Raw genomic sequence first — 25,119 nt, forward strand, 5'->3', positions numbered from 1 at the left:
AGGATACTTTTTTATTCCAAAAATTTGTTCTGTATTTTTCTGGAATAAGGAGTAGTTCCTACATTACATGTATGAGGAATAGTGTAGTTTGGGATTGATGTATCTCTGAATGTCCCTTTATATATTGACCACAACTGTCTAATTTAGATGATTGTGATGTGGTCAAAGTTTCCCTTAACCCTAACCGCCTAGGGGCTTTTTGGCGACGGGCATGGCAAGCTGGAAAGAATAAAGAGAGAAAAGAAGGAAAGAAGTTGTTTGCTCTGGGTGGGATTCGAACCCGAGACCCCTCGCATGCCAAGCACTCGGTCGGCGACACTTTGCTGGCCAGCGAAACCGTGCCTATATATCACTTAGGGCGATTTCGTCATCACACCACGTGGGATGCATGCACGAACAGCGCATATATCAAGTAGTATTTTGTAGTATACAGGAGGGTTAGGGTTAATAGCCCTGGAGTATTCTATCATTTTAGCATCCTTTTTTTAGGGTATGGGTTCAATAGATATCCATAAAAAAAGTTTATTTCCAAAATTTCAGTGGATTTATTATGACTTACCCATATTACAGCACCCCAGAGGCCACTCTGCCATTGTGTTGTAATTTCAGGCAGTCCTGAAAATACAAATTGTACGGTATCTTTGTCAACAAAATCTGCAAGTGAGTTAGTGCACACAATCATTATGTAGTCCTGTGTTTGTGATGGTATAAAAGTTTCATCTTTTTTGGAGTACGTTGTGGCATGAGGCTGTGGACACAAAGTTTTACAATGCAACATTAAGCTATTCCATTTAAAATCCACACTACCCTGTAGAAGATTTTGGAAGTATCTTCCACGGGTGAGTGTGAATTTTAAATGGAATTAGCTCATTATAACCAATTATATTTTAATCTCATACACCCTCCTGTGGCAGATTCAAACGGAGCTGCCTTATTGTGTTCATTCCATTTGAAATCCATACTCCCCCTGTAGAAGATATTCCCAAAATCTTCCACAGTAGTGTGGATTTTAAATGGAATAGCCCACTTTGATTAGTGGAATGCAGGACTATGTGCATATTTCCATTTTTGGAACATGACTTCTGATGCATAAAGGCATAATTAAGGTAATGGGGGAAAAAACATACTTTTCTAGTAAGGTCGGTTGGAACTATTTTTTCCTGGATGCTAAAATGGCCATAAAATATCACTGAATGCTTGCAAATCTGATGAATCTGATAAATTTTGGCCCCAAAACAGCCAATTTTACATGTATGATTTTAGCTGAATAAAAAAAAATAAAAAAATGCAAAATCTGAGTTTGTCAGACATATAAAATTGGTTGGGGTTTTTTTTCATCGCTTAATGCATCAATGTTTTCATATCTGAATCCATTGCAATGGTAGGACATAAATGGGATACAACATTCCATAATAATACCATATCTAAAACATTCAGAGAAGTATATAATATTGTTTTTATAATGTATATAAAAATGGTTACCAAGATTTTAAAATATTAGATTCTAATTATTTTGTTATAATTATGTTCAATGTAAATATGTTACTTACTGATTTGAATAACAAATAAATTGGCTCAATCCTGATGCCAGTAACATGACAAAGGTGTTTTATTTGCATCATAATTTCTTCTTCAATGTCACTTTGTAAGTTTGTTCCTCTAAAGTCACTCTGCACAAAAAATGCCTGACAGCCGTGATCTGTGAAAAAAAGAAGTCAGAAAGAGTGTCACATGATTTTTTTGAACGAAATTGGACAAATGGGGTATCAAAATGTGCATAAATTTTAAATCATACTTATTTTTATGTTGAAATATCATGAAAACAATTATTAGTTCTGAGGCTATAGGTGTATTTATAACAGCTGCGTTACTTTTTGTGCAGTCTTTACAATGTACAGAAAGCTGAAAATTTGTATGTTCTCACTGAAGTTTTCAAATTCAAATAAATTAAATTATTGCTGGGCTATGACAAAAGAACAAAAAACTATGTTCCACTATTTCTGACTATTTTATGATTCATGACTGTGTGTGGGGTATTTTGTATCAAACAATCAATATATTATTTACATTACATTACTTTGAGTAAACCAAACAGTAAGTAGCTCATGGTTGGAGAAAAGCAGTAAATGGTGAGTGAATTTACCATACAGATTCAATGAACAAAATTGCATTGGAGAAATTAAAGTGTGGGATTAACAAACTACCTGATATCAGCAGTAGATATGACATTGATAAACTACCTGATATCAGCAGTAGATATTGCATTGATGAACTACCTGATATCAGCAGTAGATATGACATTGATAAACTACCTGATATCAGCAGTAGATATGGCATTGATAAACTACCTGATATCAGCAGTAGATATTGCATTGATAAACTACCTGATATCAGCAGCAGATATGACACTGATAAACTATCTGATATCAGTTCACCTTTGTGCGGTAATTTTGCGCCAAATTGGTTGATTTTGCCACCCCCTGAAATTGACTTTGCCCCCTCAAAAAAATTCCTGGCGCCGCCACTGGTTGGGACTTTTTTTTTCTGGATGCTAAAATGGCCATAAAATATCACTGAAAGCTTGTAAAGTTGATGATATTTTGCAATGTTTTGAAAACGTTCTGAATTTTTGTTCAAAAATTTTCAGTCAAAATCAATAAATTTTGGCCCCAAAACGGACAATATTACATGTATGATTTGAGAAAAAAAAAAAAAAAAAATCCAAAAATGCTAAATCTGGGTCAATTGGGCCCATAAAACGGGCGTGTTGGGTTTTTTTTTGTCGCTTAATGCATTACTAATATTTTAATATCTGAATATGTAAGGTCATGAATGGGGTTGCATACAGAGAAACATCTTTCTATAATAATATCTTGGAAACATTCAGAGAATTACAATATTGTTTTTATAATGTATATAAAAATAGTTACCAAAATAATTAGATTCTAATTATAATCAAATTTAGTAAACCTTTGAAGATCGCATATTTTAAGTATACATCACGTATTTACTGCGTTGGACGCACTTGTCTCTGATTGGCTGCTGATGCAATCTGTTGTTGCCGAGTGGAAATTTATGAATAACCTGTGCGCCGTACATCTTGTTAGCTCCGAATTTGCAACATTGCGGTAGTCGCGCTCGTCAAAGGTTTGCTGCATTTGATTATATTTTGTTATAATTATGTTCAATGTAAATTTGTTACTTACCGATTTGAATAACAAATAAATTGTCTTGATCAAGATGTCAGTAACATGACAAAGGTGTTTTTCTTTGCATCATAATTTCTTCAATGTCACTATGTAAGTTTGTTTCTCAAAAGTCACTATACACAAAAATGCCTGACAGCCTTGATTTGTGAAGAAAAGAAGTCATAAAGAATGTTACTTTTGAGCAAAATTTTGTGTTATTTTGTAAGGTGCAGAGATTATATATGTCGGGCACTGTGAAAAATCTAAACATTTTGCTTTGGACCTCGGAATATCCCTTGGTTCCAAAGGCAAAATGTTTAGATTTTTCACAATGCCCTCAAATAACCGATGCGCAGTTATTAACCTCTAAGTAATTTTGTTATGCAAAAAAAGCCACAAAGGCTCATTTGACTCAAGAGTAACAAATGGAAAAAAAGACAAAAGCAGTTTGTGTTTTTTTAGTTTTAGGGCTTTGCAAAATGTGTCACATGATTTCTTTTTTATTGCATTTTTTGGACGAATGGGGTATTAAATTAATCATACTTATGTTTATGTTGAAATATTGTGAAAACAATTATTAGTTCTGAAGCTATAGGTGTATTTATAACAGCTGTGTTACTTTTTGTGCAGTCTTTACAATGTACAGAAAGCTGAAAATGTGTATGTTCTCACTGAAGTTTTCAAATTAAAATAAATTAAATTATTGCTGGGCCATGACAAAAGAACAAAAAAGTATGTTCCTCTATTTCTGACTATTTTACGATTCATGACTCTGTGTGTGGGGCATTTTATATCAAACAATAGATATATTATTTACATTACATTACTTTGTGTAAACTGAACAGTAAGTAGCTCATGGTTGGAGAAAAGCAATAAATTGTGATTGAATTTACAATACAGATTCACTGAACAAAATTGCATTGGAGAAATTCAAGAGTGGCATTGATAAACTACCTGATATCAGCAGTAGATATAAGGCATTGATAAACTACCTGATATCAGAAGTAGATATTGCATTGATAAACTACCTGATATCAGCAGTAGATATGGCATTGATAAACTACCTGATATCAGCAGTAGATATGGCATTGATAAACTACCTGATATCAGCAGCAGATATGGCATTGATAAACTACCTGATATCAGCAGCAGATATGGCATTGATAAACTACCTGATACCAGCAGTAGACAAGGCATTGATAAACTACCTGATATCAGTAGTAGATATAGAATTGATAAAGTACCCGATATCAGCATTAGATATGGCATTGATAAAGTACCTGATATCAGCATTAGATATGACATTGATAAACTACTTGATATTAGCAGTAGATATGGCATTGATAAAGTACCTGATATCAGCAGTAGATATTGCATTGATAAACTACTAGATATTAGCAGTAGATGTGGCATTGATAAACTACCTGATATCAGCAGTAGATATTGCATTGATAAACTACCTGACATCAGCAGTAGATATTGCATTGATAAACTACCTGATATCAGCAGTAGATATGGCATTGATAAACTACCTGATATCAGCAGTAGATATGGCATTGATAAACTACCTAATATCAGCAGTAGATATGGCATTGATAAACTACCTGATATCAGCAGTAGATATGGCATTGATAAACTACCTGATATCAGCAGTAGATATGGCATTGATAAACTACCTGATATCAGCAGTAGATATGCCATTGATAAACTACCTGATATCAGCAGTAGATATGGCATTGATAAACTATCTGATATCAGCAGTAGATATGGCATTGATAAACTACCTGATATCAGCAGTAGATATGGCATTGATAAACTACCTGATATCAGTAGTAGATGTGACATTGATAAACTACCTGATATCAGCAGTAGATATGTCATTGATAAAGTACCTGATATCAGAATTAGATCCTGGGCATTAGATATGACATGATGATAAATTTCCAGTGTTATCAGTCAGAATTAATAGGTAAATTTTCACGGGAAAATTTTCTGGACACGTGACACCCATGGGCGCAGACATATTAGCATTATGGAATGTGACCCGAGCACAGCGGGTGTTCTTCCAATGTATTTGAATAGGAATAATTCTGCCTTTGAGGCAAAATAAGTTACTTGTCGCAAGTTAATAATGGTATGGTAAGAGTTTCCGTAGATAAATATTTTTTTCCGTAGATAGATATTTTTGAAATTACGTTTTGATGATATTGTGAAAAATTAAGATAACATAATATTCAATAAATTTGCAATGCACAAATTTCTATCAAAATTGCGGTCAAAAATACTATTCCAATTCAAAATTACTAAGACTTGAATAGCGAGGTCACCGCCGGGGGTCAGAGATCAGTCTCGAGGTTACACTCACATTGATACGCATTGGTCACGTGTCCAGAAAATTTTCCCGTGAAAATTTACCTATTAATGTTGACTGGTTATCAGCAGTAGATATGGCATTGATAAACTGCCTGATATAAGAGTAGAAATAGCATTGATACACTGCCTGATATCAGCAGTACATATAGCATTGATAAACTACCTGATATCAGCGGTAAAAATAGCATTGATACACTGCCTGATATCAGCAGTACAGTGGCATACCCCTTCATCTTCCGCCGCCCTTTCATTTGCCGCCCCTTCTTCTTCCATTTTGGCCGCCCCCTGCTTTTACCCCGGGGGCTGGCTCCCCCAAAGCCTCCAAAAAAATATGCGGATGCAGTAGATATAGCATTGATAAACTACCTGATATCAGCAGTAGATATGGCATTGATAAACTACCAGTGTTATCAGCAGTAGATATGACATCAATAAACTACCTGATATCAGCAGTGAATATGGTGTTGATAAACTACCTGATATCAGCAGTAGTTATACCTGATATCAGCAGTAGATATAAGGCATTGATAAACTACCTGATATCAGAAGTAGATATGGCATTGATAAACTACCTGATATCCACAGTAGATATGGCATTGATAAACTACCTGATATCAGCAGTAGATATTGCATTGATAAACTACCTGATATCACCAGTAAATATGACATTGACTAGCAGATATCATCAGAGCTATGCCACTGCTGATAAACTCCCTAAAGTATATGGCATTGATAAAATGGCTGATGAAAATAAATCATCTAAACAGGCCAGGGCAACCCCCACAAAGTCTGCCTTAGATTGCTCAAAGTTGCATATATACTTTTTTCCGATATAACAATAAAAATAATGCACCAACTGGCTTCATTTGGGACTTCGTTCAAATTTTGTAACTTCTGAGGGGGCACATCCCCTTACATTGTGTAATCCCAAAATAAATTTGACTCAACTAAGGGCCTATATGAAAAGCACAAAAGTTTCTAAACAAGAATATAAAGCAAACAAAGGAAAAAATCATGTAATAATCAGTTATTTTTTGGACACAATCCAAGATCACAAACACAATGCTGGTAAAATGGCATGCCGCATATTATACATTACTAGAATTGCTAGCATTTATTTTCCTACCTTAACATCCTTAATATGTACGTTATTTAATTTGCTTTTTCCCCTCTAATTACAAGTTACAGTTAATGAGGAATAGTAATCAAACTAGAAACACACAATCTCAGATCACCCCATGACCCATGCACATTGCACCCGGGCGTATGCAGCTCGCTGAAATCTACAAGCAAATTGATATCAATGATACAACTGAACTACATGTAATTGAAGTTCACACAACAATTTGCATAAACAAGATAATACTGCCTGCATGCTGGTGATCTGGACTGACGAAAACAAGGAAATAGCAATTAAGTAAGTATAAAATGACTTTTTTTATGTGAAAAAAGTAAATATTTATCTTTGTCAGATATCTTTTGATATTGCTTTAAATCTTACAAAACATTGGGAATCAAAGACTCTAGCTACCACTAATTATAATTGTCTCACACTTCCTAATCAACCACCAGCGCCCTCACATCCCTTCGTGCGTTGTGGAGTATACCTTCAAAGTCAAAGTCAAAGACTTAATTCAGAACCAAACTGTTGACATTTTATACAGCCTGCAATTTTACCCATTGTTTCCTGGGTATATTATCCATGAATTCATACATACATGCTATATAACAGCACGCGTGATTGGTCGAGAAGAGAGCATAAACAGCGTTTATGCCCGTTGTCCCCGGGGGCACTTACATTACGTGATGGACACCATGCTCATGTATGGACTCTCAAAACGCACCCTAAACGAGTATTACTCAGCGTGTGCAAAACATACCCTAAACAAGTATTTTGCCATTTTTTTAACACTAAGAAAGTAAAAATTCATGTTCAGGTTCTTGTTTAATATAAGTAGTTACTAGTTTGATGTTTCTTAATGTTTTACCCTACGAGTTGTTCTGATAGAACTTATAGAAGCCAAACATAGCCTATTTCACCCTTTTTTATTTAGCCATTAAACTTTGGTACCCTAAGCAAGTATTTTGCTTGGAAAAGTATAGGCCTACCCTTTTTCCTGATTTTTGGCATTTTTTTTTTTTAAACGAGCATGGTGTCCACCTAGAAATACAAGTGCCCCGGTGTCCCCGATGTGAGATTCACCCCTCGGGCATAAGCATAAACAACCGTTTAGTCATGAAAATATATGAATGAACCCCTAATTGATCAATAAACATATCAATTGGATGATATTAAAAAAATGAATATGTTTATTGCATGAAATATACGTAAAATATGAAAATTATTTGGTGTTTTTTTTACAATGTAATTTTAAAAGTAATACTAGATCCTGGTATTTGTACTAATTTCTTACAACTAGTCCAAAGATTTCCACTTACTTGCAGACGTTTCGAAAACTGGCAGTTTTCTTTATCGATGCTATTGTTGCAATGACGATCTGTGTACAACTGATGATATCTGCTGCTTGGCAACGGAGTTGCCAGTTGATTTTTCACTTATCAGTCCGGTCCGACTGCCTGATCAGGAAGTACTGCCGAATCAGGCAGTATGTTGCCGAGTCAGGCAGCATGGTATCCCACAATGCAATGCTCTATTTCAAATAGAGCATCTTTTAATATACCGTTATTTCTTGGTTTAGAGTAAAGAAGTTGGTAAAATATATAAAATTATCAATGGATGTACAATTAATAGTATTTTTTCATCAATTTTAGTGAAAATAAAGTTAATTTGCATATTTAAATCAAATTTTTAAAAAACCGTTAGAAATTGTTTTGTTATTTAAATTATTTTCCTCCCGGTGGAATTTTTTTTCGCCCGGTGAAAAATTGTCAACTTACATGTAGCTCATGTGTGTCAAAGTAAAATTTCCACCGATCTTTTATAAAATCACAATGAACAATTAAGTCCTTAGTCTGTCAAATTCGGAAGGGTTACCAAAGCCTGTGTTGCCTGACTCGGCAACATACTGCCTGATTCGGCAGTACTTCCTGATCAGGCAGTCGGACCGGACTGCTTATCAGATCGTCAAAGACGTGACTCAAGCTGCATTGCCCCTCGCCTCCGTCCACGGCATTGCCCCGCTTTCTGATGGTTATCGCCTCCTTAATCCATCTCTTATATTTATTACTCTCTTTGCCGACGATCCTAGCCTCCTCCCAATCGATGACATGATTGTTTTCTACTACATGATCAGTAATGGCTGATTTGTGAACAACTGATTGGGATGCTTTTCTGGTGGCTCTGGTTTTTATATTATCACCAATTTTCTCTTCCTCAGTTTTGTGCTCCTCCAAGCGTTTGCCGAACTTCCTTCCTGTCTCCCCGATGTATGCCAAATCACAGTTTTTACATGGTATTGAATATACGACGTCCGTGGAATGATGGGGATCCCGTTTGTCCTTGGGGTGGACAAGGAGGTTGCGCAATGTACAATGGGGCTTCATTGCGGTGGAGATGTTATAAGATTTGAACACTCTCGAGACACGCTCTGAGACTCCCTCCACATAGGGAATGACAACAAGTCCTTTTGACTTAACGGAGTCGTCTTTCTTAGATCTGTCTTTCTTAGGCTTAGCCATCTGGTACGTGTTTCACTTTTTCAATGGTCTAATCTGGGTATCCACATTTTTGGAGAGCCCCCTTAAAGCAATATTATAACATTATCATACAAAATAGATTAGCATTTCTTTGACATAAAATGTTAGTTTTTACTCTCAGATATATCCCCTTTTATTTTTGAGCCGAACAACTACGTCAAAGCAAAGAAAATTGGAATTTACTACCAGCGCCAGTATATCGCCAATACGTACCACTCCTTCGGTCATGTTATGGTACGACCCTTTGTTGTGTAAATCACCGTCCCGCACTGTGTGTTATGAACATAGTGTATGCGTTCGACTAATAATTCCATCGTAATAATAAGACGCCGGTTCCGGCGCTTTATTCAAAATATCGGATTTTGACAAAACTACAGCACCTAGAGTCTTGATTTTTGCAGGGTATATTGGTTTAATAAAGTACAATATAATTGTGTAAAAAAATGAATTTTAAAAAATCAGTGAGGGCGTCCTCAACAGCAAATGTTATAATATGGCTTTAATGTGAGTTTCCTCCTCTAACCTTGTCTTGCTCTTCAGTGACAATTGTCTTGCTCTTCAGATCCGATCTGATAAGTGAAAAATCAACTGGCAACTCCGTTGCCAAGCAGCAGAAATCATCAGTTGTACACAGATCGTCATTGCAACAATAGCATCGATAAAGAAAACTGCCAGTTTTCGAAACGTCTGCAAGTAAGTGGAAATCTTTGGACTAGTTGTAAGAAATTACAAATACCAGTTTATCATGAACAGTCCTGATGAATATCTTCAAGAAAATACTAGATCCTGTAATCTGCTCAATATATGATGTTTGATCAATTGATTCTGGTCCATTATTACAATTGTTTACAGACATCAAATCATATTTATGAGTGTCCTTTTGTGCAGAAATAATCATAATCATAAAATTACATCAATTAAAAAAAATTAAATAATGCAACACATACACCTAAATGCCCAACTTTTTTTTCAGATTATGAACAAAGTCTAAGTGAAATTCAACATCCAATAAGTGAAGATGTTGAGTGAAATAGCCTAGGTAAAATCAGTGGTGGCACCATGGGGGACATGGGGGAAAATGCCCCCCCCCCCCAAGTCGGAACTCTTTCCCTCCAGTTTTCCCCCAGTAAAGCCTAAAATTATGAAAATTTCCAACTTTTGAAAATGCCCTGAAATTCACCACCCCGAAAAAAAAATTCATGGTGCTGTAACTAGGTAAAATATGAACAAGAATGAGCGCATTTTTGTGCAGAAATAATCATACTTTAATTTACATAAAAACATAAAAAACACAAACACCTTTTAAGGTGTTTAAAAATTTAAAAATGCCAAACTTTCTTTTTCAGATAATGAAAGTGTAAGTGAAATCCAACATGGCTGAAAAATATCCCAATCAAACTCCTGATCAAACCAAGGAACCAAATAGAGACCAAGCTGAACTGGCAGCAAAAGATGATCTTCTGGACATGGATCAACTTCAAAGATTAACTTTAGACCAAGTGGGACAGGACAGCAACTTGCAAATTGCACAGAATGCAGCAGCTGCACATCCTGGTAAGATCATCATCATAAACTAATAATATACAACAACAGGGAAAGTCCAAGTATCATCCTTAAATGAGGGACAATCATTCTATGAAGTTCAAGAGAAAAAACTGTTATGCACAAACCACATTTTTAGTAGGCGTCCGACTATGGTGTGAGAGGTTGCGGGTTCGAACCCTGGCGGTGCCTATTATGCTCTCGTGGAAAAATTGAGTTAGTTTGAAATTCCCTGGACAAGGAACTTACTGCTAATTGTCTCGTTGTAATCCGTACAAAACTCGGCGAGCTGATCCTGGTTGCGAAGGTTATTTGTGGAATGTCTAGGGTGTGTGCTCTTGAAGCAGCAAAGTCCCTGAATTGTTGCTAAATGATTTATGGAATGATGTGGGGCTGTAGTGGTCAGCGACAACCTGTACAGTGTGCTGAGGCTTGTGGATCAACGTCTAGGTGCTGTGCCTGTGCGAAGTGCACTATAACTCACTGCGCTTTCATGTAAACGCAAAGACACACAGTGCTCTTTTGCATAAATGCAAAGGCATGCAACAGCTCGCAACATGTGTATCATTTGTTATCTCTTTAGTCGACATCATAAAGTACTACAGGGGATGGGGCTGTACTTGAGCTAAAACCGTACCCCATTTCTAATGATAATTATTACTCATGCTAAATTTGCCCAGTAAATATGCTCTTTTAGGGAACATGGACCCAAGTATGGAGATATTTGTATGAGCCTACCCCATTTTTGCCATTTTTTGACACTTTTTTAAAAATATGGACTCATTTCTAGTGACATTTCTTAACATGGAAATACCTCAGACCAAATTTTCCAAAATAGCCTGGGTATATTAGTCTATAGATATCATAAAGTATAGATGAGTTAACTTGTGACGTCATTGCATGGCAGTATGCATTCGCATAATCACAGTTTCCATTGTTTTTTGCCTGGCAGTATGTATGCGCATCATTTTAATCACAATAATGCTATTGAACAGTGTAGTAGTTGTATGCAGTTCGTTCAAGTATATCGATATACCAGTCCCTTGCCTTTGATGATATACATTGAAGTCAACTCACCCCTACCAGGGAGGGGGCTGTACTTTTAAAGAAAATTTAATAGACTATTTGCATATGGATTGTACCATCTATTGATATAACACATTCATTGACATGGATTAATAACGTATGCAGTCAAATATCAGTATTTTCAAAGGTTTTTCATGGGCGGGAACAAAACTACAAAATAATATTCATTGCATTTTTACCACGATGATTCAATGACCCATGTATACACAGTGTCTAGCCAAGAGACGGGTAGGCCTAGGACTATTCAACTTTGTGACTATAAAAACCATGTATAGCATGGGAACTTTTAATTTTATAATTTAATATTTAATTTAATATTTAATATGGTATAAATTAAACAGGATCAATATAAATTCACCACGGGGGACATGAGTGCAGCCATTGCACAACATCCTATCAGCAAATGTAAAGTCTATAGATTTGAATTCACTGCATAGGAAAACAAAATGTCAGTATATTCATGGATTTTCAAAAATTCTGAGGATTGGGGGATACAAACTAATTTTAGAGACAAGTTATCACAAGCATTGAAAAGTTATTGAGAGCCGTTAATTTTATAATTGTTTTTATTCAGCAAAACATACCATTTTTTAAGTGACAAATTGCCAAGATCAAGTGTTTGCTGTAACTTAAAGTATGCTAATATATGAACCTAAAATGGAATGGATTTTGTTTCCTATTTATACAGGTGTAACAACTATTCAGCAAAATATAACCATAGAGAATCAGTACAATGTGAGTGGAGGCCAAACTATAGTAACTGGAGATCAGACTAACACTATTGGAGACCGTGGGCACATTTCTCCAAGTGCAGGTACGTAAAAATAAACATAGAGAGTCAGTACCATGTGAGTGGAGGTCAAACAATAGTAACTGGAGACCAGACTAACACTATTGGAGACCGTGGGCACATTTCTACAAGTGCAGGTATATGCGTAAAAATAAACATAGAGAGTCAGTACAATGTGAGTGGAGGCCAAACTATAGTAACTGGAGATCAGACTAACACTATTGGAGACCGTGGGCACATTTCTCCAAGTGCAGGTAAGTAAAAATAAACATAGAGAGTCAGTACAATGTGAGTGGAGGTCAAACTATAGTAACTGGAGACCAGACTAACACTATTGGAGACCATGGGCACATTTCTCCAAGTGCAGGTACGTAAAAATAAACATAGAGAGTCAGTACAATGTGAGTGGAGGTCAAACAATAGTAACTGGAGACCAGACTAACACTATTGGAGACTGTGGGCACATTTCTCCAAGTGCAGGTACGTAAAAATAAACATAGAGAGTCAGTACAATGTGAGTGGAGGTCAAACAATAGTAACTGGAGACCAGACTAACACTATTGGAGACCGTGGGCACATTTCTACAAGTGCAGGTACGTAAAAATAAACATAGAGAGTCAGTACAATGTGAGTGGAGGCCAAACTATAGTAACTGGAGATCAGACTAACACTATTGGAGACCGTGGGCACATTTCTCCAAGTGCAGGTAAGTAAAAATAAACATAGAGAGTCAGTACAATGTGAGTGGAGGTCAAACTATAGTAACTGGAGACCAGACTAACACTATTGGAGACCATGGGCACATTTCTCCAAGTGCAGGTACGTAAAAATAAACATAGAGAGTCAGTACAATGTGAGTGGAGGTCAAACAATAGTAACTGGAGACCAGACTAACACTATTGGAGACTGTGGGCACATTTCTCCAAGTGCAGGTACGTAAAAATAAACATAGAGAGTCAGTACAATGTGAGTGGAGGTCAAACAATAGTAACTGGAGACCAGACTAACACTATTGGAGACCGTGGGCACATTTCTACAAGTGCAGGTACGTAAAAATAAACATAGAGAGTCAGTACAATGTGAGTGGAGGCCAAACTATAGTAACTGGAGATCAGACTAACACTATTGGAGACCGTGGGCACATTTCTCCAAGTGCAGGTAAGTAAAAATAAACATAGAGAGTCAGTACAATGTGAGTGGAGGCCAAACTATAGTAACTGGAGACCAGACTAACACTATTGGAGACCATGGGCACATTTCTACAAGTGCAGGTACATAAAAATAAACATAGAGAGTCAGTACAATGTGAGTGGAGGCCAAACAATAGTAACTGGAGATCAGACTAACACTATTGGAGACCGTGGGCACATTTCTCCAAGTGCAGGTACGTAAAAATAAACATAGAGAGTCAGTACAATGTGAGTGGAGGTCAAACAATAGTAACTGGAGATCAGACTAACACTATTGGAGACTGTGGGCACATTTCTCCAAGTGCATGTATGTAAAAATAAACATAGAGAGTCAGTACATTGTGAGTGGAGGCCAAACTATAGTAACTGGAGATCAGACTAAAACTATTGGAGACCGTGGGCACATTTCTCCAAGTGCAGGTATGTAAAAATAAACATAGAGAGTCAGTACAATGTGAGTGGAGGTCAAACAATAGTAACTGGAGACCAGACTAATTTACACTATTGGAGACCGTGGGCACATTTCTCCAAGTGCAGGTAAGTAAAAATAAACATAGAGAGTCAGTACAATGTGAGTGGAGGTCAAACACTAGTAACTGGAGACCAGACTAACACTATTGGAGACCGTGGGCACATTTCTCCAAGTGTAGGTATGTAAAAATAAACATAGAGAGTCACTACAATGTGAGTGGACTATTGGAGACCGTGGGCACATTTCTACAAGTGCAGGTACATAAAAATAAACATAGAGAGTCAGTACAATGTGAGTGGAGGCCAAACAATAGTAACTGGAGACCAGACTAACACTATTGGAGACCATGGGCACATTTCTCCAAGTGCAGGTACGTATAAAAATCAGTGGTGTCCACATGTTTTCAAGAGTGGGGCCACTGGTCAAAAATGTTTGGCTCACTTCCCTCACCGTAATAGGTAACCTCCAGATTTTTCCGACTGGATGCATGGATTCCCCATGACTGACTGACAAAAGTAGGAGCATACCCCCACCCACAAGCAGTGGAATATAAACACAATCTTAGATCAACAGATGATGTAGCTTTACCTAAATGTGTTGATATCAGATATGGAGAGTGAGATTTTGCATTTAAACTTATTTATGCTTAAAGGCAGCCCTTTTTTCCTTTGACAACCATTATCCCTCAGTTCCCAGAAAAACATGCTAACATAATGTCATTATTATGTCAATATTTTGCAAACATATGTTTGTCAAAATAAATTTGCAATTAACTGGCAACATTTTAAAAATGTTGTTGTAATGCCTATTCATACAAAACATTTTAAAAATGTTTTCATGCTCTTTATATAACCCGATATTTAAATGTTTTGACCAAAACCAAAACATGCCTGTCATACATTTATTTAAAAACAAATTTTGTGTTTGCTGGATGTTGAAAATGTTGAAACCATTTCATTACCACAGGAACATCACAAAGAGATGCTACACCAAGCTTTGATTTAAAGAAATGCCAAGAGGAGCTGAGAGAATTCTACTTGAGTGAAAAGGGTAAAGTCAATCTCCTACCATGGGTACCAGATGCAGTGAAAGACATGGACAACATCTTTGTAGACCTAGAACTTGTAAAACAAGAAATTTTTGGGTCATCAGAAGAGGTGAAGAAATTAGAGAGTAATGAAGATCTAGTATCTTTGAAAACAGGTCAAGGTCAAAGGGTAAACAGGGTTCTTGTCATGGGGGATGCTGGAAGTGGCAAGAGTACTATGGCTGCCAATATTGCTTACAAATGGGCTAACGGCTTGAAAGATGACCCACCACAGTCTCCCCTTTCAAAATTCAAATTAGTATTCCTGATAAGTATGCATGAAATACCAAAAGACAGCAATGTCAGTTTGGTAGACCTTATATTCCAACTAATTCTGTCAGAAGATAGTGAAGTCTCTAAAGAGGGTCTCAAGTCATATATTACATCTCATGCAAAGGATGTTTTGCTCTTAATAGATGGCATGGATGAAGACAGTTCTGGTATACTCAAAGCTAGGTCAAATGAAATCATAAAGATCCTACATAATAGAAAGCTTCGCAGCTGTTGTGTTATCCTAACAACAAGACAGCATAGGATTTCAGATTTAGGAGAACATCTCAGACACTACACACAAGTCAAACTCAATGGTTTTTCATTAGAAAATATCGAGATGTACATCATGATGTTTTTCAGAGAAGATACAGACAAATATGATACCCTGATTCAAAAGCTAACACAAGAGCCCCATATCTTGGGGTTAGCAGCAATACCAGCCTTGCTTCTCATGATTTGTTTATTATGGGAAGACCAGTGTAGCTTACCACACACAAAAACACAACTCTACAAGAATACTCTCAATCATATGTGGAAGAGATATAAGAGCAAGGAAAGTCCTGTAGATGAAGAATCATATAGTGAAGAGATGACAGCTGAAATGCAATCCTTGTTGTGCACGTTGGGGAAGGTAGCTTTAAATGGGATAGAAGATGAATATGAGCAGGTTGTGTTTAGTGAGGAAGATTTTGGAAGTGAAGTGTTTAACTTGGGATGTCAGGTTGGTTTAATAACCAGAGAGAGATTGAGATCAAAATGTGGTGTGAAAGCATCAGTGACATTTCTACACAAGTCACTCCAGGATTTTTGTGCAGGAATGTATCTAGCAAAATTGTTAGACTCAAGACAGTCAGAATTTGACAAATTCTTGAAAAAGCTATACCAAATCAAGGATAATAAATCAGAGAGTTATCTTCTCGTACCAAATGTCCTTGATTTTTGTTGTGGCATCCAACCCAGTATGTTAGATACACTTCTAAAGTTAACTTTAGGCCTTTCACATAGAGTCTTTGGTCAAGGAGCATGTCTTGACATTTCCATTCACTTAAGTCACATATTTGAGAGTCAATTGACCTATGCTGAGCTGGTTTCCCTTTTCTCATGTGTTGACAATTTAAAGCTAACAGTCTCATACAGAGATGCACCATACCTTCTGTACCTTTTGAAATTATCAGAATCAGAGAATAGTCATGAGGGATTTATCTTGACTAAGCTACTTGTTTTCCAGATTACAATGGGCTATGAGCAATGGCTTCCATCGCTCTTCAAATTCACACCAAATCTGGTTACATTAGTTATTAAACTAGACAAACGCTTCAAAAGCATTACTACATCACAGCTCAAAGAATTCTATCTTGCTATAAGCAAGCTAGAAGAAATGAAAGACTTGATGCTTCTGAATCTCAATGCATTAATTCAATTTAACATCACATACCTATTAGACATACTTACCAAAAACAAGAAAATAGACTTGAAAGAGCTATTCTTACACAGATTTCAATTTGATAACAGAGTTATGGCAAATTTTCTAACAAATTGTAGTTCCCTGACACATCTATTCCTATCTGGTACACAAACTAGGCTGCAGCCTGGTCTGTCAATCAAAGATGTAATCAAGGCTATACCTACTCTAAGGAAGCTTGAATCTTTAGTCATTGCAGGGTATAAAATAGGTGGTACTATTAAGTACTTGAAGTCAGTTGTACCTCAACTACTCAGCTTATCTCTTCATCAAGGGTGTGAATTCAATGATCAGAACCTGAGAGAGTTGTTCACCATTCTCAACAGAGCACACAAATTGACAAGCCTAGATCTATCTGGCAATATAATTTCTCCTTCATCTGTGAAATCTCTTGTTGAATGTCTTCAACAGATTCCAAGCTTAGAGGAACTATCTTTAATGAAAACAGGTCTGAATGATGAGGCTGTGTGTGTTTTAGCTGAGGGTCTCAAAGAAATGAAATCACCTCTCCATAAACTTTGTCTTTACAAGAACGCTTACAGCCAAATAGGGAGGGCAGCTCTTGCAGGTCTTCCTGTTGAAGATGACATTGAAGACATGAATGAAGCTAGATCACAGTTTATGAGAGACATATTGTAAATGGCCAAACCAACACTAATGTGTCAGAAATGTCCACACAGGTAAATGCAGAACTCTATCTACTTCCCTTTTAATGTTCAAGTCACTCATCTCTATCAAGTTGAATAACTCTAACATACGCTGATGAGTGATGAGCGATTGGTATTTGACCAAAGAGGTCTTTTTTTCAATGAAACAAAAAGCGTGCTACCTCATTGGCTGGAAACCAATCACTCGTCACTCAGCGATGGAGTATAAATTCAGCTTAAGGCATCATGTCCTTGAGCAAACATTTAAATTTGGAAAAACACTGCCGCATTGATTAAATGGAATAGTTCTTGGTGACAGCTGATAAAGCCTACATTTTTAGCAGGTTTATCATACATGTTTCAGGTGCACAAACTCTGAATTTCCATCAAACTGAATGTAGCTTAATGTCACTCTCTTGGGTTACTAAGTTCCAATAAAATATGTCAAACTTTACTGGTAAATACACCCACATTGGGTAGAAGATAAGGGGCAGACTGCTTTACAGTTCCTTTCTGATAAACAATTTGGGGAATTCACATCAGCTATGCCTTTCCATAAAACACAACACCTAAAGCATGAACTTCAAGAAATTATAAAATTTATGAGAAAATGTTTAGCCTATACTCCAAATTTTGAATGCTTAGACATGTACCAAGTCTTTGAATTTTGTAACTGCAGTTGTAAGAAATCATGTAAAATTGCATTTTTGTTGCCCATTTTCCCTCAAATTGAAAAATATTAAAATTTGACTTTAAATTGCCAGTTAGAACTAACTAAAGGAATACATGCACATATTTTAGGGGGGGGGCTTTGGGGGCACCAGCCCCCGGGGTAAAAGTACGGGGCGGCAAAAAAGAAGGGGCAGCGGAAGATAAAGGGGTGGCAAAAAGAGTAACAAAAGAAAAAAGGGCGGGACTTAAGGGGCGGCAATAATAATTCTGAAGGGCAAAAAATTGTTGAAAATTAATGAAAGTATACATTTGTGACTGTCAACAGGGTGACAGCGCTTAGCTGTATGGGTATAAGGGGTGTAACACCGGTAAATGTAACTTGAAAAAAAAATTGGTGAAAATTTTTTAGCTCCTACCCCGCCCCCCCACTATGGCTGGAAAAAATTTGGGTCAACCTTTCGGGCTGTTGCTGCAAGGGGCGGCAAAATTTACATTTTCTTAGCCCCCGGGGTAGGAGCGGCCACGGTACGCCACTGAAATAAGATTTAGCTTATGTTTCATTTGACAAAACATCACATGCATGAGGAATAGTGTAGTTTGGGATTGATATATCCTGAATGGCCCTTAAATTTTTGGCCACAACTGTCTTATTTAATTGTGATGTGGTCAAAGTTGCTCTTATGGACCTTCAAGGGTATTTTGGGATTTTAGCATCCTCTTTTTAGGGTATGGTTTAATAGACATCCATGAAAAAAGTTTATTTCCAAACTTTCAGTGGATTTATTATGACTTACCCATAATTCCATGTACACAGCACCCCAGAGGCCCCTCAGCCACTGTGTTGTAATTTCAGGCAGTCCTGAAAATATAAATTGTACGATATCTTTGTCAAGGAACCAAATCAGCAAGAAAGTTTATGCACACAAGCATGTAGTCCTGGTTTCTAATGGTATAAAAATCTCAGTAAGCATGGTAAGTTGGATTATGTTGGGGGATGAGGCTGTGGATCACAAAGTACGCCTTTAATTCCACACCATATATAATCTTGGACACAAAGTTTTGCAATGCAACAAGCGATGTCTCAAAGCCCATGGCAGTTTCAAAAACGAATGCGGAATGCGTTTTTTTAAAAAGATTTTAATTTTTTTATTTTGTTTTTTAAAGATTTTTTAAAACTTAATTTTGAGTTGAAATGTAATTTTCGAGTGTTAAAAAGTACAAAGCATAAAATTGTGGTTGATTTACACAACTGAAGTACAACTATCAATTGTTTTATACCTAAATGCGAGTATCGAATCATGTAAATTTTCTTCAAAATATATATATGTCTCAGAATTTAATGATGTTATGGCAAAAAAATAAAAATGGGAATAAAAAATGAATTTGCCTTTTCAGCTTACATAGACACACTAAGAAAAACGGCTTTGAGACATAGCTTTTGTTTAGCCTTTAGTGGAATGCTGGCCAATCTGCACACTTCCATTTTTAGAACATGATTTCTAATGCATAAGATGCTAACATGGCCATAAAATATCACTGAAAGCCTGAAGAATTTTTTTGCAACCATATTTTGGAATTTTCAGTCAAAATCAGTTAAATTTTGGCCAAGTTTACATGTATGATTTTAGCAAAATAAAAAAAAATTCTCCAAAAATGCGAAATCTGGGTCAGGGTCAGTCGGGCCCATAAAATAGGGTGTTTTTTTTCATCACTTAAGGGCTGGGGTATGAACGTTTGGACAGTATTTATTGTGGGACATTAGAGCACATCAGACATATCGAATCGCATTCTGAATACTGAAGAATGTCCTTCTGATATCAAATAATTTTGATTTTTGAAATTGCAATGTAATACACATTTTATGGCAAATCATTAAAAATTGATATTTTTGATATTTAACAGTACTCGAAGTAAACTTTATAAATCTGATGATTTATACTTAACGTATGTAGGTGGGATGAAATGCCGATCGAATTGAAAATTTTGACCTTTCGTATTGAAGATATGGATTTTTTCCCAAAACACCAAAAAAATTAGGTCTTTTGGGGAAAAATCCATATCTTCAATATGAAAGGTCAAAATTTTCAATTGATCGTCGGCTTTTCCTCCCAGCTACATACACTTTAAGAATATATCATTAGATTTATAAAATTTACTTCGAGGACTGTTATATATCAAAATTTGAAAAATATCAATTTTTGATAATTTGTCATAAAATTTGTATTATATCGTGATTTTCAAAAATGAAAATTATTTGATATCAGAAAGACATTATTCGTATTCAGAATGCAATTCGATACGTCTGTGGTGCTCTCATGTCCCATAAAAAACACTGTCGAAACGCTCTAAACGCTCATTTCAGATCCCTTAAAGCACCACTTATGTTTAATATCTGAATTCATTGTAATTGTAAGGTTCCATACAGAGAAACATCATTCTATAATAATATCTTAGAAACATTCAGAGAAGTACAATATTGTTTTTATAATGTACATATCAAAAATGGTTACGAAGATTCTAAAACATTAGATTGTAATTATTTTGTTATAATTATGTTCAATGTAAATGTGTTACTTACTGATTTGAATAACAAATAAATTGGTTTGATCCAGATGCCAGTAACATGACAAAGGTGTTTTTCTTTGCATCATAATTTCTTCTTCAATGTCACTATGTAAGTTTGTTTCTCTAAAGTCACTCTGCACAAAAAATGTCTGACAGCCTTAATCTGTGTAGAAAAGAAGTCATAAAGAATATTACGTGTATATTTGAATTTCTATTTTAAAGGAGTATTTTGTGATTTTAGCCTTCTCTTTTTATGACATTTTTCAAAAGATATCCACGCAAAAAGCTTATTCCCAAAATTTTAGTTAATTCAGATTTTGTGTTAGCGAGTTAATGCATGATTATGTGCATTACACTGCTCCGTAGCCCACTATGTTGAATTTCATTCTGGTACACCAGGGCGTAAATTTGGCGATATTTTTCGTAAAAGAATGAATCTACAAGAAATTTTTTGTACATAAACATTATGTGGACAGAGGTTTCCAGTGGTGTGAAAATCTCCACTTTTTTTGAGAACAGTGAAGGATGAGACTGTGGATCACAAAATGCCCTTTAAAAGTAACTTGTCCATTTTCTTTATATTTACTGTACAATGAAATTAAATACATGATGAATTAATCTACAAGATGGTTCTTTCAAATTTATTATATGTTTTGATTTCTAATTTTGTTAAGAAAAAAAAAAAGCCACAAAAGTTAATTTGTCTTAAGAGCAACAAATGGAAAAAAAAGACAAAAGCGGTTTGGGATTAAAAAAAAAAGTTTTATTAGGGCTAGGAAAATGCATCATTTGATTTCTTTTTTTATTGCATTTTTGGGTCCTTTTTTATTGTTGTCTGCTCTTTTTTGTCCACTTTTTGTTAAAATGTAAAATTCCATCATTTTTTCTGTGTACTTTATTTTTTCTCTTAAGAACTCAATCATGTTTCACCATTGTTCATCACCATTTAATAAAGAACGATGTATCCGCAAGTTGTAATTGAGATATAAATTTACTCTGTATTTTGTTATGCTAAATACACTTACAAAACTGTATCCCTTACACCGCATAGAGGTTATCCGTGTTCTATAAGTTGCATATCCTATCAGCGACTGCTATACCTTGTTTAGGACTTTCAAAAGAAATACCTGCATGTGCAACCATGTCGACTGCTTCAAAATAGCCCGCCAAAGTCATGCAGGTAACTCCGAGGTCGTGCATTGAATTGGTTTGAATGAGGAATACTATGGGAATCAGCACCTTTTGTTAGAAGTCACGCATGAGTAAAGTGGATAACCTCTATTGGGACTGGTTTTATTGTAGCGTCTTTTACAGGAAATTATCAGGCGTCTATGAATATAGTTTCCTGTGAAACCTCACATAGAAAATGGTTAATTAATTTTATTTGACTCATCAATTGATCCTATCATAAAGTAAAGGAATGCACGTATAGCAAATCAGCTGAAAACCGTTTGCAAATTTTGTTCCTGTTAAAACATGGTGCAAGTATGCAATTATATACCATGTATTTACCATGTAATCTAATCGCTTTTCAAAAGAATATGTTAAAATAAAGCAAATTTAGACAGTATATTGCACTGAAAATGCTGTAAACTCCTGGAGCTTCTGGGGGCTTTACACCTGGGCCCCACCATGGACCCCACCGGGGCCCTTAAGTGGGCCCCTAGACCCCATGCCAAGAGGCTCACACATGTTGCTTGTTTCGATTTCAAACTTTTAACCAGCCACTTCTTTTCAATTAATCCCCCTGCTTCTTACAAAAGTTTTCATTATCACACCCCAGAGGTTCTTTAAATGTGAGCCCAGAATACATTGCAGCCACTTACAGCATGTTTGAGAAACATTGGTTATTTTCACAAAATATCACACTGAGCTCCTGCTGTGCATGGTCAAGGTTGTTATACAACAAGATAAGCTATGGGTCTGCATGCATGCATGTGCAAGAAAACTTTGCTGGTTCCACCTTCTTTTCCCAAGCATTTAAAATATCTAAAATTGTTATAAAAACACACAACTTTATAACGTTCATGGTAGCGATGTATCCACAAACATTACTCGAACCCAATTATCAATTCAAAACATAAAAGTCTCGATGAATATTCCATCAAAACTACTGGTTCTTATTTTGTACATAAATTTGAATGTGAAATGGTGTTGAAATGGCTCCTTTATCACATTGCACATAATATCATACTGCATGCTGGGATTACATTGAATCAACCTCTGATCACACCCCCTTGAAAAAAAATCCTGCGTATTGATAAACTACATGATATCAGCAGTAGATATGGCATTGATGAACTACAAGATATCTGCAGTAGATGTGGCATTGATAAACTACCTGATATCAACAGTAGATGCGAGCATTGATAAACTGTGTGATATCAGCAGTAGATATGGCATTGATAAACTACATATCTGCAGTAGATATGGCATTGATAAACTACCTAATATCAACAGAAGATATGGTATTGATAAACTACCTAAAGTCAGCAGTATATGGAATTGATTAACTACCAGATATCAGCAGCAGATGTGCCATCATAAAATACCTGATATCAGCACTAGATATGGCATTGATAAACTATCTGATATCAACAGTAAATATGGCATTGATAAACTACCTGATGTCATCAGTAGATGTGACATTGATAAACTGCCTGATATGAGCAGTAGATATGACATTGATAAACTACTTGATATCAGCAGTAGATGTGGCATTGATAAACTATCTGACATCATCAGTAGATGTGACATTGATAAACTGCCTGATATCAGCAGTAGATGTGGCATTGATAAACTACCTGATATCAGAAGATATGGCATTGATAAACTACCTGATATCAGCAGTATATGGAATTGATCAATATCAGCAGTAGATGTGGCATTGATTGATAAACTACCCAATATCAGCAGTATATTCATATGGCATTGGTAAAGTACTTGATATCGGCGGTAGTATGGCATTGATAACTGAAATCAGCAGTAGATTTTGTACACTTTGGCAGATACAAAATGGCAATCGTCTCATATAACACGGGCGGTATCATTTCGCTTTGTTGTTTTACACCAAAAGTAACAACAGCGGCTAAAAACCTAAAAACGACAGCAGCAAAAGACAGCAGCTAAAGAAAAAGAAAAGAAAAAGAAAAAAGACAGCAGCTAAATGCCTTTATTCTCACTCTTATTCACTTCAATTCAAATAAAAATATCATAAGTATTACAAATTTTAAAGGAGTATTTCGTGATCCTAGCATCCTCTATTTATGTCATTTTTCATTAGATATCCATTTAAAAAAACCTATTCCCAAAATTTCAGTTGATTCCGATTTTATGCGTTCATGAAGTTATGCATGATTATGTGTATTGCACTGCTCCATAGACAATGCATTGTAATTTTAGTTCTGGTGCACCAGAACGAAATTCAAATTTCACGATATTTTTGCTAAGCGTTTAATTAATCTGCAAGAAATATTTTGTACATAAACATTATGTAGCCAGAGGTTTCCAGTAATATAAAAATCTCAACTTTTTTTGAGAAAAGTGGGGGGATGAGGCTGTGGATCACGAAATGCCCTTTTAATCAAATTAAATCCTACATTTTACAAGGACTTACCTACATGTAGGGCTTAAAATCGATCAAGTCTGTTGCTATGCGCCTCCGATTGGTTCAAATAGCAAGTACATGTATCGCGTTGATGCACACACACTAAAGTGTGTGATATCATGTCATATCACGCAGGTAAGGACCAATAAGATTGCAGGAACGTTCTCAAGTGTTTAGGATGTAAAATAAATGGGTAGGCCTATGGCTAGCAGATGGTACTCTGTACAAAATCCCTATACCAATTTGGTATTTGTTGAGTCACAAAATGGCCGTTTATGCTCAACAGCTTGTACACCGATCTGAACCCTACAAAGAGAAGAATCCATGGGTTCTTTTTGGCGGGATTAGGTCTAACCTATAACAGTAGCAAATCACCTGTGCTAACATATTCATGAAAAGTACATACATGCATTAACATGTAGGAGGTTTGTCATGTTAGCACCCTTGAGCCCAAAGACTTCTTTTGAGGATAGACTTTAATACTCTTTTTTAACTATATACGTACCCT

General features: G+C 36.0%; 2 protein-coding genes across 2 annotated transcripts; both read left to right on the forward strand.

Annotated features, from left to right (window-relative positions):
• Window positions 1-10,553: 10,553 nt before the first annotated feature.
• On the forward strand, window positions 10,554-12,668 carry LOC140154125 (uncharacterized). The gene is made up of 2 exons (XM_072176732.1): window positions 10,554-10,772; window positions 12,535-12,668. The coding sequence occupies exons 1-2, from the start codon at window positions 10,592-10,594 to the stop codon at window positions 12,666-12,668; spliced, it is 315 nt and encodes a 104-aa protein (XP_072032833.1). The 5' UTR covers window positions 10,554-10,591.
• Window positions 12,669-15,252: 2,584 nt separating this feature from the next.
• Window positions 15,253-17,759, forward strand: LOC140154126 (NLR family CARD domain-containing protein 4-like). Its single transcript, XM_072176733.1, has one exon. The coding sequence runs from the start codon at window positions 15,393-15,395 to the stop codon at window positions 17,757-17,759; it is 2,367 nt and encodes a 788-aa protein (XP_072032834.1). The 5' UTR covers window positions 15,253-15,392.
• Window positions 17,760-25,119: the final 7,360 nt, after the last annotated feature.

The sequence above is a fragment of the Amphiura filiformis genome, chromosome 6 (genome assembly GCF_039555335.1).
Source record: "Amphiura filiformis chromosome 6, Afil_fr2py, whole genome shotgun sequence".
Lineage (NCBI taxonomy): Eukaryota > Metazoa > Echinodermata > Ophiuroidea > Amphilepidida > Amphiuridae > Amphiura > Amphiura filiformis.